Source organism: Festucalex cinctus, chromosome 8, assembly GCF_051991245.1.
Source record: "Festucalex cinctus isolate MCC-2025b chromosome 8, RoL_Fcin_1.0, whole genome shotgun sequence".
Classification (NCBI taxonomy): domain Eukaryota; kingdom Metazoa; phylum Chordata; class Actinopteri; order Syngnathiformes; family Syngnathidae; genus Festucalex; species Festucalex cinctus.
This window is the reverse complement of record NC_135418.1, coordinates 21402487-21419957: the sequence shown is the minus strand read 5'-3', so window position 1 is coordinate 21419957 and position 17471 is coordinate 21402487. Positions and strand designations below refer to the sequence as shown.

The window sequence follows — 17471 nt, the reverse complement described above, 5'->3', positions numbered from 1 at the left end:
AAGTAGGCTAATTTTCTGGGCCAACCAAGTTATTCATAGCTGAGACTATAAGAATATACCTTTTTAATGTATTAATTTACAATCACATTAATTTTATTGGATAAAATAGTTAAATGTTTATGTACAATTGTTGTTTGACAATTTTATACAGTCAATATATTATATACAGTATCTAAAAAATATTTTAAATATTGAGCGTGGTGCTTCTAAAAAACATAAAAGGTGTTATGAACAAACACTACCAATAGATGTCACTATAAAACCATTAATGATGTAGGTTTTTTTTTTTAATTATTATTATTATTATTATTTATTTTTTACGTGATTGATTATTCAACTGAAGTACTTTTTAGTCCACAGGTGGCAAGATCCGGTCCTCGAGGGCCGCAATCCTGCAGGTTTTGGATATTTCCCACCTTCAACACAGCTGAGTCCTGATCAGCTCATCAGCAAGCTTTGCAGAAGCAAGCCTGTTAATTGGAATCAGCTGCACTTCCAGTAGGGAAATCTATAAAACCTGCAGGACTCCGGGCCTCGAGGACCGCAGTTTGCCATCCCTGTTAGTCAACCAATCTATACAACTAAAGTACTTTTTAGTCAGACTCTGCTAACAGATGAAAGCTGAGTAAAGAAACATGGAACAATTACATAAAGTGGTGCACTGCAATGGACACACAATTACTTTTGCTAGAATATTGAAAAACTGAAGAGAATTTCTCCCTTTCAGTGCATTTCTTTTCTGGTTTTGACCTAATAATGCAACATGCTGCTGACTGTCTACAAATTAAACAAACCTGAAGCGGTGAATTCATCGACATATTTGTTGAAACCGCATACGTGAGATGCAGGGGCAGAGTTACATGGTGATCAGGGGGGGGGCCAAGACCACCTCACATAATTGCATTACGTAGTGAATTAGGATCGGCAAAATTTTACTTTTTATTCGGATTTGGATAAAGATTCTGGCTATCCTGGCTTAGAGAAGCTAAAACTTGATTATCACATGATGACACTCAGACTGGCATGGATCAATATAAATACTAACATTATTCAACACAAATTTGGCAAATTGAAATCATTTGTTCTTATTTACATTCTCAGAACAACAACAACTAATGTTATGATCAATATCATTTACTAAAAGAGGAAAAACCCCAAGTCGAGAAATACAAATATTAGTTGACATTGTGGAATAACCATAAAAAAAGCTTTCTTACATTCAAATGTCACACAGTGCAAAGAGTTGCATTGCAGCATTCATGATAGTGCTTCAGTTCAAATTAACACACATGCAAATGTAATTCAGTGCAAAACTTTACATAAGGTGAAAGTGTGACAAAGAGAAAGTAACTTTGTCATGTTGAGCTTTGTGACTTCATACATTTGGAACCTTAAAGCATGGAAAATCTATAAGATTACATAAAAGCAAATTGTACATACAATAGAGCTACTTCACAATCAATTCACCAACATTAATGGAGAAAAGCAGATAAAAAACGAAATTAATTCTTCATTAGATCAAATTAATCCAAAGGAGTTAGCGGTAGCTTCCTATCATGTAACTCGGAGCCACCACTGTGATTTGGTTAGAATCTCTTCACTTGATGTTGACGGTCGTCATCACATGAGCACCAGGGTGCTGAAGATTGTCGGCAGGAGAGTGAGGAGCAGAGGAGCCGAGAGGTAAACCAACCCGGCGCCGCCTGTGGGTTCTTCGGCGGACACAAAATTGACGAAGATCGGCGCGGGGCCTGAAGTGACGCGACTCGTGATCCAAGACTGGTACTGGGACACTCGGGCGTAGACTCCCGGGATTTCGGGCAACGCGCATCCTCGTCCAAAGCTCACCACACCGACTTGGACATATCTGGTCGTATTAACGCCCGCTTCGCTCAGGCTCACCAACGGACCACCCGAATCCCCCTGCGAACATTGACACAATGGTCAACTTTTTTTTTTTTTTTTTTGCAAAGTCAGCATCAAATATTCAAAACATGAACGCAAGGTCACCTGGCATGAGTCCTGTCCACCCGCATCGGTTCCAGCGCAGATCATGTTGTTGGTGATGACGCCGTACACATCGTTGCAGTCGCCGTTGGACACGATCGGAACGGTCACTTCCTGTAACGCCTGCGGCGCCGGAAGCGGCTCTGACGAGGCAAGAAAGCAGTAATTAAAAATACACTCGCCTGCAAAATACATATAAAAACAAAGCGGAAGCGGAGGTCGCCATCATGGTGCCCGCGAACACCAGGTAACCCCAAAAACCAAACGATAGCCTGCAGACATTTTCTAAAACTAGCTCGCCAGTGAGGCTATATTGCCATTTCCTTGAAATGTTGTACAATTTGAAAACGTAAACACTTGTAGAGATTTATACAAATAAGTATATATCACGACTTGATAAATTTCATACATATTGTTTTTATGTTTGTTATTGGTCTACCCACATGTATGGGTGTTATTTTACAAATGGCTGACCAACAAGCAAAGTGCACATGTTGGCAGTACAGTGCATTATGGGTAGGACGGTTAGTAGCCGACTACCATATTTTCATTGACAACTAATGGGATCCAACAGGGGGAGCTCTTATTTGGACCTTTTAACCGTTGGAAAGTTTTTTTAATTCAACCTGATTTTTTTTTCCTTTGACAATAATATGTTCTATGCGGCCCCACTACTCTAAATATGGCATTCGAGTTAATATTACTGTTACGTTTAAAGTGTATCTAAGTCATTATCCATCCATCCATTTTCTTGACCGCTTATTCCTCACAAGGGTCATATTTGCTAAAATGCTTCACACTCATATGAACTTTAAGTGAACTACTTTATACCTATTTCTTCAGATGAACTGCGCCAGACAGTGCGGCTGTGTTTAAAATGAGTCACAAAGTCTGGAGCAGAAGCGAAAACTTTCATTGCTAATGGAGAATTTGCAACACAGTTACATCCAAGCAGAGAGATATGTTATCTTAAAAATAACGCAGCGCTGCACTATTGCGCTTTCCCCACCCCTTAGTAGTGCAATGCTATTTTTTTTTTAACCGGATAGGAAACAATCCCCAATAAAAAGAGAGGATGCAAGAGGATTGCCAGAGCATCTTTGACAGCTTGTACCAGGCAACTCTGCTCTCCTCGCTGCGAGTAAAAATGAATAAGTCTTGTCTTCTCATCCTTGTGTTGTCATTCTTACAAGTTTTGGTCTGTAAACCTAACAATTACGTTAGTGGAATATAAGTTAAACAGCAGAATCCAGAAGTTTTTATCCATCTCAGAGGGGCGGCCATTTTGACACTTTCATCACAATCACATATCACTGTTGAGTGAAGATGACATCAATGTTGTTCAGGTCTCAGGTAACAACCAATAACAGCACAGCTTCAGAAAACAGGTGAACTGTGATAGGTCATTGCCTCAGCTCTGAGCATTTGTGATGTCATCTTCAGTCGACAGGAAGTGGCAAAATGGCTACACCCCCAGTTAGATGGATAAAAACAGATGGATTTTGCTTCATAACTCATATTCCACAAATGTAATATTAATCAGAATGTCATTTTTAGACTAGTGAGGTCACATTTAACATAAGTGCAATTTCTGCAGAAATTGCGTGAGAATGCTAGAAGCTGAATGCTAAGAACTTTAGCATTAGCATTTAAGGTTGACTTCCACTGTTAAACATGCATAGCAAATTATAGCATGTATACTAGTATTGTAGCGTAGTATTGTGCAACATGTAAAGATAACAATATAGAACATAGCTAGCTACTTGCAGATGCATGTACCATCAGTGCCGATCGTGCCCCATCCGGTGACAGTGACTTCGGTTCCGGTTGCGACGGTGCTGCCCTGAGCGGCGAGGCACACGGGCTGTATATAGTCGGTGAACTCGACGGGCGAGTCGAGCCGCAAGAGAGCGATATCGTTGTTGAAGGTGTCAGCGTTGTAGTCCTCGTGGGGGATGAGCTGCGTCACCCGGCGTACCTGCTCATTCCCATTGGTGCCCTGCTGGGTCTGGCGGCCCAAATAGACCAGCAGGTTGCTGGTGATCAAGCTGTTAGCAAACACACACATTGATATCATCCCACTAATCGACAGGAAGATACTTTTTGCTTCAATTCAATGGGCATTATGCTGCTTCTTGATTTGCGGCGGCCGTACGGCGGCCGTCCGGAAAACGCACCGCGTTTGTTCCGCAGCCAGTGTAAATTGGGCTTTAGAGTGTGTTTGTTCGGAGAGGTAATGTGTGCTCCGCTGCCATTAATGGCTTGTACTTAAAAAAAAAGTTTGAATAGAGCTGTGTTTTTTTTTTATTATTCTTATTGTATGGTCACTAAATTGTAGCTTTTCACTCTATTGTGTTTCTAAATGCCTCGGAATGTACAGGTATTCACTGTACTTCCACCAAGTGGTGCGAGCCTCACTTTGGGAAGCAGTGAGCGGCGCACAGCACCCATTGGTTGTTGATCAGCGATGCTCCGCATGTGGGGAAGTTATTCCGGTGTAGGCTCCCCTGCCAAGGCCACGCTCCTTCGGCTGCCGTCACACCGCCCACGATCCGCTGACTGGAGCCGACCAACACTCTTCCACATTGTGGCTCTGTCTCATACAAACACACACACACAGCATTTAGGATTTTGCATTAGCATTCTCACAGCTAACACAGTTACAATATTTTTGTGACCGACCAGATGTTATTTGCCGCGCACTGATGGGCATACGCTTAGCAGGCACACCTCTGCAGCCTTCCGCTGATATGAAACCACTTCAAGAATTTTAATGAAACTGTCGGAATACCCACTTCTGGAAAATGAAATATAAAGTGCCCCTTGCTTGTTTGCTAACAACTGTGCTAACGACTAGCAAACAGTAGTAGAGCGAAGAGAATTTAGCTAGCTAAGAAGCAATATTCTTGCTTGACAGGTACCTCTTTTAGATTTTTAATTCAGTGTACATGTAGAAAAAAAATCACACTGATAAATTTAGTGTTATAGTAAATCTCTATCAGGAATAAGCCATGCTATCAACCAAGTATAGCGGTGGCCTAGTTACAGTACAGTGCTAATGCTAGTTTATTATGCTAACGCCGTTATTTTGTTGAAGCCGCTACAGAATTCTCCATGACTATTTATCACACGTACTTTCAAAATTTTACTGTAGGTCTTTACGAAAGAACACATTTGAGACGTGCTTCAGCACATATATGAGGGCAATGGCTTGGTCTGACTTGAGGGGAGGCATGTAGGAATTAGCAAAGTGAGGACACATTCAAATCTTATTTAGCATCTCTAAAACGGCAAACTCTCCTTTTAATGGCTCAGCCCCCCCCCCCCCCCCCCCCCCCCACTACACTTGCAAGTCAAGGTATTATTGTATCTGAAAACTGGTCTAAATGTCATCTATGATGATGACCACCTGAATTTTTCTGTTTGGCAGCGTCCATTAGCTAAGCTGCCTTTAGTGTAGGTTACTCACATTTCTCTCATGTTACATTCAATATTCCATTTCCGCTTTCTTCAAAAGTGCCTACAAAAGTACAGTCAAGAAACAGCAAAACCTTTACATCTGCTCCAATTATTACATTCATTTAGTAGTGTTAAGTTGGAATAACGGTGTTAAAAAAAATAATGGGGTATTAATGGGTAAGCTAATGAATTACTATTTCAAATTTTGGAGCACCATTACTGTAACAGAAAATTAAATGTATGTGACACGTAATAACTGATAACCTTTGATAAACTAACAGGTAACAGCTATTATCAGACCTGAGTCACCACCAGGCACAGGATATGAGCTGTAAATATTGCATGATTTTTCTGATTGTTCTTTGTAAGTGGGGTGGGGTGACAGACCTAAGTAATAATCATCTGGTAATGATAGAGTACAATTTCATGATAAGCCAATCAGTGGAAAAGTTCAAGTCGGTGGGTGTTGTCACAACACCAAGTGCAGCAAGTTAAAAGCATTTTTTTTTTTTTTTTGGTCCATGCCTATTATTAGTTACTTTAATCTGATGAAACATTTGTCAATGGAACACCCAAGTTTGATTGATTAACTTTACAGCACAAAGAGTTGAAGGTAGCCTATGTTATTGGATAACTTTTGTGGAAAATATGTTGTTGAAAGTACTATATGTACCAATTTCTTGTAAGCTGCGTGAAAGTTTGGTTTTCATCTTACACTACACTGAGTTAAAAGCACTTCAAGTTCTTATGGTAGAAACTTTTGGCAGTTGAGAAAATACTTGGATCGGGCCTAGAGAAAGTTTGCTAGTTGTGCTAAGAAGTCCAATAAATATTATGTTAACTAAGGTACCTTCATATACTGTTGTACTCTATGCAAATGGTCCATGAAACAAAAATATGAATTCTATGACATATTTGAAGATTTTTCAAAAAAGTAATGCAATAATTACTTTCCTTGGTAACTAATTACATTTATTATGAAGTAATTTAGTTACAATCGCTTTTTGGGGACAGTAACTTGTAATCATAACAACTACTAGCAAGTAATGGCCGTTGTCTTAGTATTGCTAATTCATTGAATACAGTACACACTACTCCCTTATCCCTCTCCTCGATCACATTCAGCCTCGGGCTGTTTGAGGCTTGTGTGAGGAGCGCGGTTCAAGACCTGCTCCTTTAGAGCCTTGAGGTAACTTCTGCTCTCAATGGCCCCAATATAAATAAAATAAAATTAAGAATGTTGATTCAGTATTCGCATTAGCATTCAAGTGAACATTCTCTGGCTTCATGTGACCATGTAAGCACACATATTTGTGTATGGAACACCTTAGACAAACCCACACCAAGTGAAATGACGATTTTGGATTTTTCTTCAGTATGTCAAACACAATAGAATGGAAAATGTAGCTCACCATTTGACTGCCCAGCGCCACCTGCAGGACAGAAAAATATAAACATGATTCAGGTAGAATTTGGGTGAGGCTTGTTGGATGTACATCACAAACGTCAGCCATGATTAAAAAAATAAAATAAAAATAAATTACGGGAAAACCCACAGAATAACAAAACATAAGGCAACAGGAAGTGACTAAGACATAATGGAAACCCAAACTGGTTTAACAGAAATTCCTCCTTTATTACTTCATAATTATTGTAATGATATTTATTGGGTTATTTTTAAACTTGCCATTTGAGTTGACGTCTTCTGCTGCAGCAGCAGAAGAAGAAGAACACCGTCAGTGTCGAGGCAAAGTAATCTCAAGGGAAACAATTACGGCCATATTTTGCTTCCACTCCCAATTTGTGTTAAATAAACACACAAGAGCAGATCCGATGTAGTTTACTTTTCCGTTTTTTCAATTTCTAATTTTTAAACAACAAACAGGAGATGACTCGGTCCCTATCAATGAAGTCAGCAACACTGCCTCCTAGTGGACGGAGGAGGGTTTGTATTTGTGTGAATAATGTCGAGACAAGTCTCTCCCCATACACAGCGAGTGTTTTTTCAGTGTGTATTATTTAGTGCCATCTAGTGTCAAACTAATAGAATTCAATTATTTTTAGGCAAGCGCACTATGGCGCTTCAAAGAGGCCATACTTCGCATACCACCAATTACTACCAATTATCGTGGAGTGAGCGAGGGAGCGAGCAGGTGCTAGCGGGAGCGGCGAACTAGAGTGGCTAGCGGCAGTTAACAAGAACAGCTAGCAGGACAAGCTAGCAAAAGCGAGCTCAGTGATCGTTTGTTTTTATTTATTTATTTTTTTTATTTTTTTTACTGGCTGATTGATGATGATTCAAAGATCCTGACAGAGTACAGATTAGGTCAAACCCTTTATTTTTGAAGGCTGGATTTTGTATTATATGGAATATTTTTAGAATACTGTGATGTAATTGGTTCAATAAAACATCAAGTAGACTGTTAATATTGATTTACATATTTTAAAAAAACAGGATTTAGGAAAAAAAACAAGATTAAATAAATGTGAATGATTATCAAGTACAAAGAATAACGTCACCTAACATGTCATTCATATTAAGTACGGTAACATGCTAGTAAACCTGATCAAATTCAGACGTTTCCTCAGCTTTTAGAGTTTCACTTGTATGGTCGCACTTGTGTCATTTTGCTAACATTAAAACGTTTTCCACTAGAGTTCAGTTTAGTTACTTTTTTAAAAGACAAAAAAACCAACTTAAGTCCATGTTGTCATTCAGTCAAATTGAGTTGGACTTTGCCGCAACACTTTTCAAGTGTAATGGCCTCAATGTCGTTGACCCGCAGCACACGACGTGTACATGAATATAAACTACTTAATAAGAGAGAAAATGAAACAAAACTCACCAGGGACCAGGACGGCGAGGAGCAGAAAGCCGAGCCAAGTGAATTCCATGTTGTGTTTGAAGTCCGCGCACAAGAGAAGGAAGTTAAAAAGTGTGTGCCTGAATGCAGGTACGCCGCTCTTGTCAGCATGAACACGCCCAAGAGGAAATAAATTACCATTGTTAATACGTGTCGTGGAAAGCAGCAGGTGTACACACCTTACATGCCAGTCACTCACATACGCATAATGGAGTAAAGTCACACAATGAGCGGAAAACATTGGAGAAAAATAAACATGAGGCAGATGAAAACAAGATTACATATCTCAGATCAACACAAAATATTTGCGTTCTTGTCTGGCAGTGCATTTCGTCTTTTTTTTTTTTAGTGGAATAGCATTTCTATTTGTTCAAGCAGGATTACAAATGTTCCCAAGGCAGTAGTTCATATAATTAACCATACAATAAACCTATTAAACCTATAAATTCTTCGTTATGAGTAAATTTAGTTTAAAATAGGAAACAAACTCAACAGAGGTGTCCTAATCAGATGCCCAACCACCTTATACACAAAAATCACAATAAAGCCCACAGATTATTTCTGTTGTCCTCAACACAAAGCAGGACTTAAAGAGAGAGAGAGAGAGAGAGAGAAACTTGTCCATGTAGGTTATTGGCAGATCATTTTTCTGAAATTAAGTAATTACATAATTTCTGCCCACCAATCCCTACCCCCCCCCCTTTTTTTTTTTTTTTTAAAGAGGAAGTCACATTTTTTTGTGGGAATGCTAGCATTCCCACATGTTATTGTGATTTTTATTCTCCACACTTTTTTTTTGCCGCTTAACAACTCCCACATAAGTCTTCCAATTTACGCTGTTCAAATTTCAACTAGCTTAAAAAATTCACGCCTCCCGGGATATATATCGTCTGATTCCACATTACTTACAGTATTTTGTAAATTTTAACGTTTAATATCAACTTTTCCCCATTCGTTTTCAATGGGACAGACATTGAACTTTTTCCTAAATATCACTTTTGCAGTTTCCACGCCCACTTCCGTACATATAACTTACCATCATTACCAGGTGTCTGATACTGCTTGGTGGCACAGTTGGTAAAGTGCATTGTAATGTCCAGTAATCAAGAGGTCATTTACTTCATAAGCATTCAAAGCTTAGCATTCAGCTATTAGTGTTCAGCTTTCAGCATTCCCACGCAATTTCTCCAGAAATTGCACTTAGTCTCGTGTTCTATGCAGCCCCACTAGTCTAAATATGGTATTCTGGTTAATATTGCGTTAGTGGAATATGAATTAATCAGCAAAATCAAGCCGATCTTATACCATCTCAGGGGCTGGCCATTTTGCCATCGGTGTAGAAAATGTACAAGTACTCAACATGCATCCCTGTGGCACCCCGGTGTTGATGGTGAGCACAGGGGATGCGGTTGAGGCCACCCTTACAGCTTGCAGTCTGTCGGTGTCGATGAGGAAGTTGTGGATCCGTTTGTGAGGTTTATCAGGTGTGTCTGTACGGTGTTGAAGGCGGAACTCAATGAAAAGGAATCTGGCAAAGTTATCTGGGCGACTTCCAGGTCCTAATGGAGGAGGTTCAGCAGTAGTTAGAGAGCTACATAGCACTATGGACTGTTGTTGAGCTAATGGAATGGCATAGAAGATTTTTGTATATTTTATGTATTATTATTATTATTATTATTATTATTATTATTATTTTCTTTACAACTACTGGTACACTTTCGACTATATCGTATAGTAACAACGAAATACATTTAAAATGAACCCCAGAAGCTCATGTCAGAAACTAACTGACAAAAAAAAAAAAAAAAAAAAAAAAACTTAGACTTAGACTTAGACTTGACTTTATTGATCCCTTTGGGATGGCTCCCTCCGGGAAATTTACATGTCCAGCAGCAATAAGAACAGATAAAATAAAAAATAATTCAATCAATCAATAAATAAGGTTATTACACCAGAGATTGAATTAATAATAATAGTAATAAAAATGAAATAAAAAAAAAATAAAATCAATCAATAAATAAGGTTATTTCACCAGAGATTGAATTAATAATAATAATAATAATAATAATAATAATAATAATAATAATAATAATAATAATAATCCAATAAATCAATAAATAAGATTATTACACCGGAGATTGAATTAAATAAATGAAAGTACAGTAAAGTGCCATATTTGTGAATTGAAGTGCATAAAATGTAGTTTCAACTAATTATCATTTTTAGAAAAAATGCTCATGAAAATATTTGTTTCTCTTTCAATTTGTGTTATTTCAGTAGATTTCTTAACTTTAATCTAATCTAATTGTTTTGGGGGAAAAACAAGCTGTGCTGAAACATAAATGCACTCAGGCTAGTTTTTAGAATAGCAGATTATATTTGAATGGTATCGAAAATAAAAGAGGAGATAAGCAAGTAACGTACGTCATGCGTTGGTTTCATGAGGCGTTTGTTTGGACAAAAACAAGTTGGGCTGTAACACAAATGCAGTCAAACGAGTTTACCACCATGCATTGCGTTTTGTGGTTTGCTTTTCATCATTGAGCAATCTTCATTTTCTTTCGTTTTGACTCGTCAGTCTGCTGCTCACGAATGGGCCAAGAGGAACGAGGAAGTAAAAAATCCAATACTGTAATTATCTGTCCCGTTGGTCCTCATTATTGGGGTTGGTCGTGATCTGGGGCCTCACCCAGATCACTGGATGCCAGCTAAACGCAGAGCAGGGAAGACAACTTAGTCTTCGGTGAAATTAAAATGCGCATATGGCTGCTCTATTATAGAAAAATAAATAAATAATCACGATTATTTTGGCAATAATTGAAATCACAATTATTCAAACGATTATTTATTTTTTTGGTACCAAACACGGTAATGTTTAAGCATTTAAAAATATTAAGAACAATTTTTAAAAAAAAATAGAAACAGTATAATTATTTAAGTTCCTTTTGGTCCAAATATACATTATTTATTTATTTATTTATTTATGCAAAAACTTGAAGTTGGAGTGCAGCTTGTGCACTGTGCAATATGACAATCAATTATTTTTATGGTATAAAATAAGAAAATGTATTACAGTATATATATTTAAAAATATTAAGACCAATTAATAAAAACAGAAAAATTTTAATTATGTAAGTTCCTTTTGGACCAAACAGAATTTATATTAACATAAATTTGTTTTTGTTGGCAATAACTTGAAGTTGGAGTGCAGCACGTGCATTGTGTAGTAGGACAATTTTTTTGGTACAAAACAAGAAAATGTTTAAATGTAAAAATTTAATAAAAAATTTAAGACAATTAAAAATGATTTTAAACACTATAATTGTGCAAGTTCTTTTTGGATGAAACAAAAATTGATTAAATTAGTTGTTTTTTAATTTAAAAAAAGGTGCTAATGTAAACATTTAAACAACTCAAAAATGTATATTAATAATCTTTTTTTTTATGATTATGCTGATTTTGTAATTGCAATTGCACAACCCCTTAAATGCACGTTTTTGAAATGTGGGAGGAAGTCGGCACCTGCTCCCTGCGGCACCAAACAGGATAAGGTTTGCTCATCCCAATCTTTTCAAATGAAAAACTAAATTAAAACCCTTCCGATTTGAAAGGCTCATATAAATGCAGCTGGAAGATTAAGAAACATTACGCCTGCTTGTGATGGTTGAGAAGCGGTGTCTTTGTTTCGTGTTTTAGTTAATAATACATGTGACTTGGGAAGAGTGAGATGAGTACGCTCAATAAAAAGCACAAAACAAACATTGCTTGAGCAGCAGGATCAAGACTAAAAAAAAAACAAAAGACAAACTCTCGAGTCACCACAACAGGCCAGGAAACCACAATGGACATTTCCATGAATTTATATAATAAAAAAAAAAAGAAAAAAAAAAGTGGCCTGTCCTCCCATACGAGGACGTTTGGTCACCCTATGACAGGATACACCCTGGACAACCATTCTCTCATTCACATTCACACTTTCACTGAATGGGGATGGGAAAGTACTTAACGATAATGACGCTAAATACGCATAAAATTTAACTATCCTTTTCTTCATCTAACAAGCTATATATCTTGCTGTTATCAAGCTAGCTAGCTGTTATCTAGCTGTTTGAGCTCTGTTCTCGGTGGATGACAGACGGACAGACAGACAGACAGACGGAAAGAAAGAAAAAGAAAGAAAGAAAATGGTGATCATTTTTTACATTTACTTAAAAAAAAAAACTTATAATAAACAAGTATCATATAACTTGAGTCCTCCAGCTCAAATCTCAACTGTTTGATTTTTAGAATGTTTTTATTGAAATGTACTTTTTGTTGGAATAATAATCAATTTTCAATATTTAATTTATTTGAAAGTATCAGGGTTGAAAATCAATATTAATATAAGAGTTTTATGCTTGTGATAGTTGTGTCTGTTAACAAATAAAAAAAAAAGTTGAGTGACACACTCAGGTAAAAGCAATTACCTAGATGATGTCATTTTTTTTGATGTCAGTAATTATTATTTTTGTTTGTTTTTATTGATCCCTCGCTTCCTCGAGGGATGAGAGATTTTTTCGTTTTCTTTTTGTTGGTGGGTGTGGCTGTTTTGAACACAGTAACATTTAGAAATTGTTTTACTACCACTTCAGTTACATATTTCCTTTAAGGACAATTTACACAAAAGAGCATGTTTGTGTATTTTGTGTGTAAATCGTGTAAATATCATGGAACGGACAAAAAAAATTATCCTCCAGTTGTGGAATGGATCGAGCAAAAATAATCATACTATTCTGAGGAGCCCTGATATTAATCATAATTATCATTTGTGGTGTAAGCAGAGACATGGAATGAGGGGCGGGAGTGGAGTTAAGGAGTGGTGAAATACCTGACAAAGGTAACAGGTGATAAGTTATGAGTCACTCAAATGGTTTAGTTGCACTTTCCCGCAAGAGGTTATCCAAAAGTACTTTCATTTTTGTCCAGGCCAGTTTTCTGATAGACCACAGAATTTAAAAAAACAACAACTTTGTTTTTACTAGTTCATTTCAAGTTTATTAATTTGAGTATTTTTCTGGCAGAGGGCAAAAGCGATAAAGAATGAGAAGTTGCCAAACAGCGGCCTCTGCTGGGCAATCGTAGATTACCGTAGGTAACTGTATTGTATACTGTATTAAAGGACTACAACACCCGTTTTGTTTCTTCATTAGAATCAGAAATTCCCACTGAAGTACAAATGTCGCATTAATTCCACACTCTGCTTTTACATGGACAGTATTTGATTTTATTGGTGATTAAATTTAGAGAGATTAAACATAGAGTAACGCACTTTTTGGCTGTTCATCCAAACAACCCCCCCCCCCCCTTTTTTTTTTCGAGTTTCTACATTTAAATCGGGGGAACACACGATACCAAACTAGATTTGAATGACAAATAATATTTAATACACGTATAATTATAATAATACCAACAAGTACAAGACTGAAAAGATGACACAAGTCGTGATGGAAAAAAAAATATTAATCATTATTTTATTGTCAAACTAAAACCCACTATGTACATATTACTAGCGGCAAACGCAGTATGCCTCACAAATATAAAATGTTTACATTTATACACATCATCAACATAAAGCCAAGTCTCATTAGCCATTCATAAACTTTACGCGTCATTACCAAGAACATCTTTAAGAACAAGAATTGCATGTTTGACATTTTCTTTTCACTGACCTTTCAGCATTTGCGTGTTCAAAATGTTAAAGGCTTTTTTTTTTTTTTTTTTCCCAAGACAGTAGGTAGTTTGTTGTCGTTTTGGCATTATCCCTTTCAAATAAAAGTACTCTCTTGCACAACACAGAACGGAGCAAAAACACTGCAGATACATTGCACAATCATTTCCTTGAGTTGTTTACAATTCATCTGTGAAAATATCTTAATAGCATCAATCCAAATATAGATTTATACGTAAATAAACTGTGGCATCTGTTAGAATATAAAGTCTTTTTTTGGGCACAAGCTGTAAATATTGTGGGAAAATAGCTCTTTAAAAACGTATCCTTGAATGAATTTGTTTTATGCTTTTATAATTATAAATATAGTATATATTTCCTTTGAAAATATTGAACATTCTTCAATCAGCACAAAGAGTGCATACAAAATTATGCATGTTGCTAGTGCTGTGTGTATTAAAAAAAAACAAAAAAGAAAGAATTAAGCTTGAAATGAACAGGGGATGAATCATCAACATCAGGTGAGTAGAAATACTAAAAATAGAACATTATTTTGCAACTTCATTACAACAACAAAATGATCCTCACAAGAGCTCTTTTTTTTCTGCCAAATGAACAATCAAACCCACCTGTGGGTTTGAAATTCATGTTGCTCTGCCTTTTAGGGAAGTTTCATTACATTTACATTTTTTATTATTATTTTTTTTAAATCTGAAAATACACCTGAAACTACGGCATCAGCACAAATCAAGACGAACTAGCAGACACATTCTTTCTTAATGGACGCTTTTGTCATTCAACAACAATGAAAATGTCTTTTAGTTATTTTGCACATATTACAGACCCAAAAATGATTCTTTTAGTGGTAATAAATTTAGACGTACTTGTGACTATATTAGAGTCACAATAAACTCATTCACTCGCAGCCATTTTCACTGAAGCAACCCCCTTTGCTCTGTTTTACTGGATTTTGACTGATTTGAAGGCCCACAAAATAGAACTACAGGAAAAAATATATTTTAACTGTTTCTGTTTTGCAACAATTAGCATTGGAATATCGCAAAGTTTAATCATTATTCACAACTCTGTTTAAAACAGAGGGGAAAACAGCTTGTTGCAACATGGCCATGGTTGATCTCTTATACTCTGCTGCCACCTGCAGGTCGTTTTTGTAATGACTACCATTGCTTCAAGCGTTCACTTCAGAGGCTGCTTCAAAACCTTCTGTTTGCTCAAGAATAAAAAAACCAACATAAAAAACGTATAAATACGAAATGAGTTAAGATCAGCATGACTCATTAGTCGTTAATTTTTTAGATAGTTGAATTAGTCTTTTAGATGATAATGTCACAAAAAAAGTGACCCATAAAATGTTTATTAGCCATTTAAAAAAAAATAAATAAAATAAAATAAAATAAAAAAAAAAATAAAAAAAAAAGAGTTTCTCCTTTTAATTTCGAAACGTACTGAACCAGGATCGTGCACCGACATTAATGTCAAACGTTTGTCTGTAGATTAAAAAATAAAAAAATATTATTTTTATGATTCATTAAAAAAGAAGTACAAAACAAAATCAGCAATTAAGCGGATTAGCTGACTAGTTGAGCCGTGTGTGGGAATACGAAATATGCATTTCGCATGTTTCAGAACTTTCTCGCGTTATTACCACTTAAAAAATTCAAAGTACAAAATCTCATTTTTAATTTGACCAGGCTATATATAATTTTGTATATATATATATGAGGTAACAGGTAGATGTGTTTCGTCGTAGTTGTGCAAAGAGTGATGAAGATATTAAAATATGTTGTCAGTTTGACATCATCTGTACTGTAAGATTAATCAAAACAAAATTATACAATCATGTATCTGAGCAATTAACTCTAATAGTAGTTAAACATTGTCCTTTTTGAATTACAAAAAAAAAAAAAAAAAAACAGTTATATAAATACTCACTCCTGTTTGAATGTCTTTCCTCTACTTGTGCACATGAAAATAACTTATTAGCCTTTTTTTTTTTTTTTACACTTTGCAAATGTATCCGATGTTTGTTTTTACAGTACCAGCTGCCGTTATTTGTGGGTAACGTGGCTGGATTAGCTCATGGTTGCAATTAGTTCATTCGTGAAATTAATACAATCACTGCCATAAACGGCTTTAGACGTCAAAGATTCATTTTTTTTTCCTGAACTGGCAGTGAAAGAGTTAAAGCGCATCGTTATGCTCTTGTCCACTCACTGGCCACAATCTAATTCGATATGTAGCAATGAATTTGGTTTTAAAAAGATAATAACTAAAAAAGCTATCATTTACAATTATTTTTATGATAAGTGTTTGCATCCCATGAGGAAGTGTTATTTACTATTTTGGTTAACCTTAGTAGGAAAAATATAAAAACCTCTCTCAATGTGATGCGGTGCAGTTTTCCATCATAGAGTCGTAAAATTAGCGACGCCTTGAGCCTTATCAGGTGCACCTAATCAGGTGGCCAGTGAGTGTAAGCGTATATTATCCAAACAAATGTGATCTTTTTGCCAGGCACTTTTACGTCCGAGCTCTTAATCCTCGGGGCTCTTCAGCCTGATCACGCAGGTTCTAGTGGCCCCCGCCGGCCCGGCTGCTCCCCGACGTCCAGTCGATGATTATGAAGCTGAGACTCATGATCATGAAGGAGACACCCAAGGCGGCAAAGCAGGCGGCCTATAACGAAGGGTTATAATCGCATCAATGCATCACGTGATTGGAAATGGAACGGGTCTGGATGGTCTCACCAAGATTTTGGGAACAGAGCGCATGGGTTCACTTTCTTTGGGAACAATCCGGATGTAGAAGACGGCAGGGAAGATGAAAATAAGGCAAGGGGCAGATGTGGCACCTGGAACCATGAAGCACAGTCAACATGGCCATTAAATGCATCGGTTTATGTTTCATAAGAATTAATAAATGGGGTTGGAATATTTACAGTCTAGTGCTGTATATCTAGATAAATGGTTGGATAAGTGTACACACCCTAATCCTATGCTCTATTTGATTGTCTTTTGCACTAATGACAGCACTCAAAAGTAGTGATGTGTCGGTCAGGAACGAATCGAGTCTTTTGAACGGCTCTTCAACGTGAATGATGGGAACCAAGTCTTTATCGAGAGCCGTCATCCCCCGACAACCCCCCCCCCCCCCCCCCCCGCAAAAAAATATAAAAAATATTTAAAAAAAAAAAAAAAAAAAAAAAAAAAAAGAAAGAAAGAAATAAAAAACATGAGAGCCAGTATTTTGAACGGTTCTTTTACGTGAACGGCTCCCGAATGAACAGCTCCCCTGAAAGAGCCAAAAGTCTCATCACTACTCAAGTCTTTTTGGATAATCGTCTTTCAACGTGGTACTTGGTACATCCTGACTTTAATTTGAGCGCCTCAAATGTGTTACGAGGACATCGATTG

General features: G+C 36.8%; 2 protein-coding genes across 3 annotated transcripts in view; both read right to left on the bottom strand.

Moving 5' to 3' along the window:
• Nucleotides 1-915: 915 nt before the first annotated feature.
• LOC144023815 (trypsin-1-like) lies at nt 916-8586 on the bottom strand. Its single transcript, XM_077529695.1, has 6 exons — nt 8313-8586; nt 6879-6899; nt 4426-4600; nt 3787-4055; nt 2011-2150; nt 916-1923 (listed from the first exon to the last, which is right to left on the bottom strand). Exons 1-6 carry the CDS (start codon nt 8569-8571, stop codon nt 1621-1623), a joined length of 1167 nt encoding a protein of 388 aa, XP_077385821.1. The 5' UTR covers nt 8572-8586; the 3' UTR covers nt 916-1620.
• A 5240-nt stretch (nt 8587-13826) lies between these two features.
• The window catches only part of LOC144024048 (sodium-coupled neutral amino acid transporter 3-like), a 29157-nt gene continuing 25512 nt past the window's right edge, over nt 13827-17471 (bottom strand). For both annotated transcript variants that reach the window (XM_077530088.1, XM_077530089.1), the window contains 2 exons: nt 16806-16909; nt 13827-16734 (listed from right to left, as the gene is read on the bottom strand). In XM_077530088.1, coding sequence (XP_077386214.1) covers nt 16630-16734; nt 16806-16909 — 209 coding nt within the window. In that variant the 3' untranslated portion in view covers nt 13827-16629. The remainder of the gene's footprint in view (nt 16735-16805; nt 16910-17471) is intronic.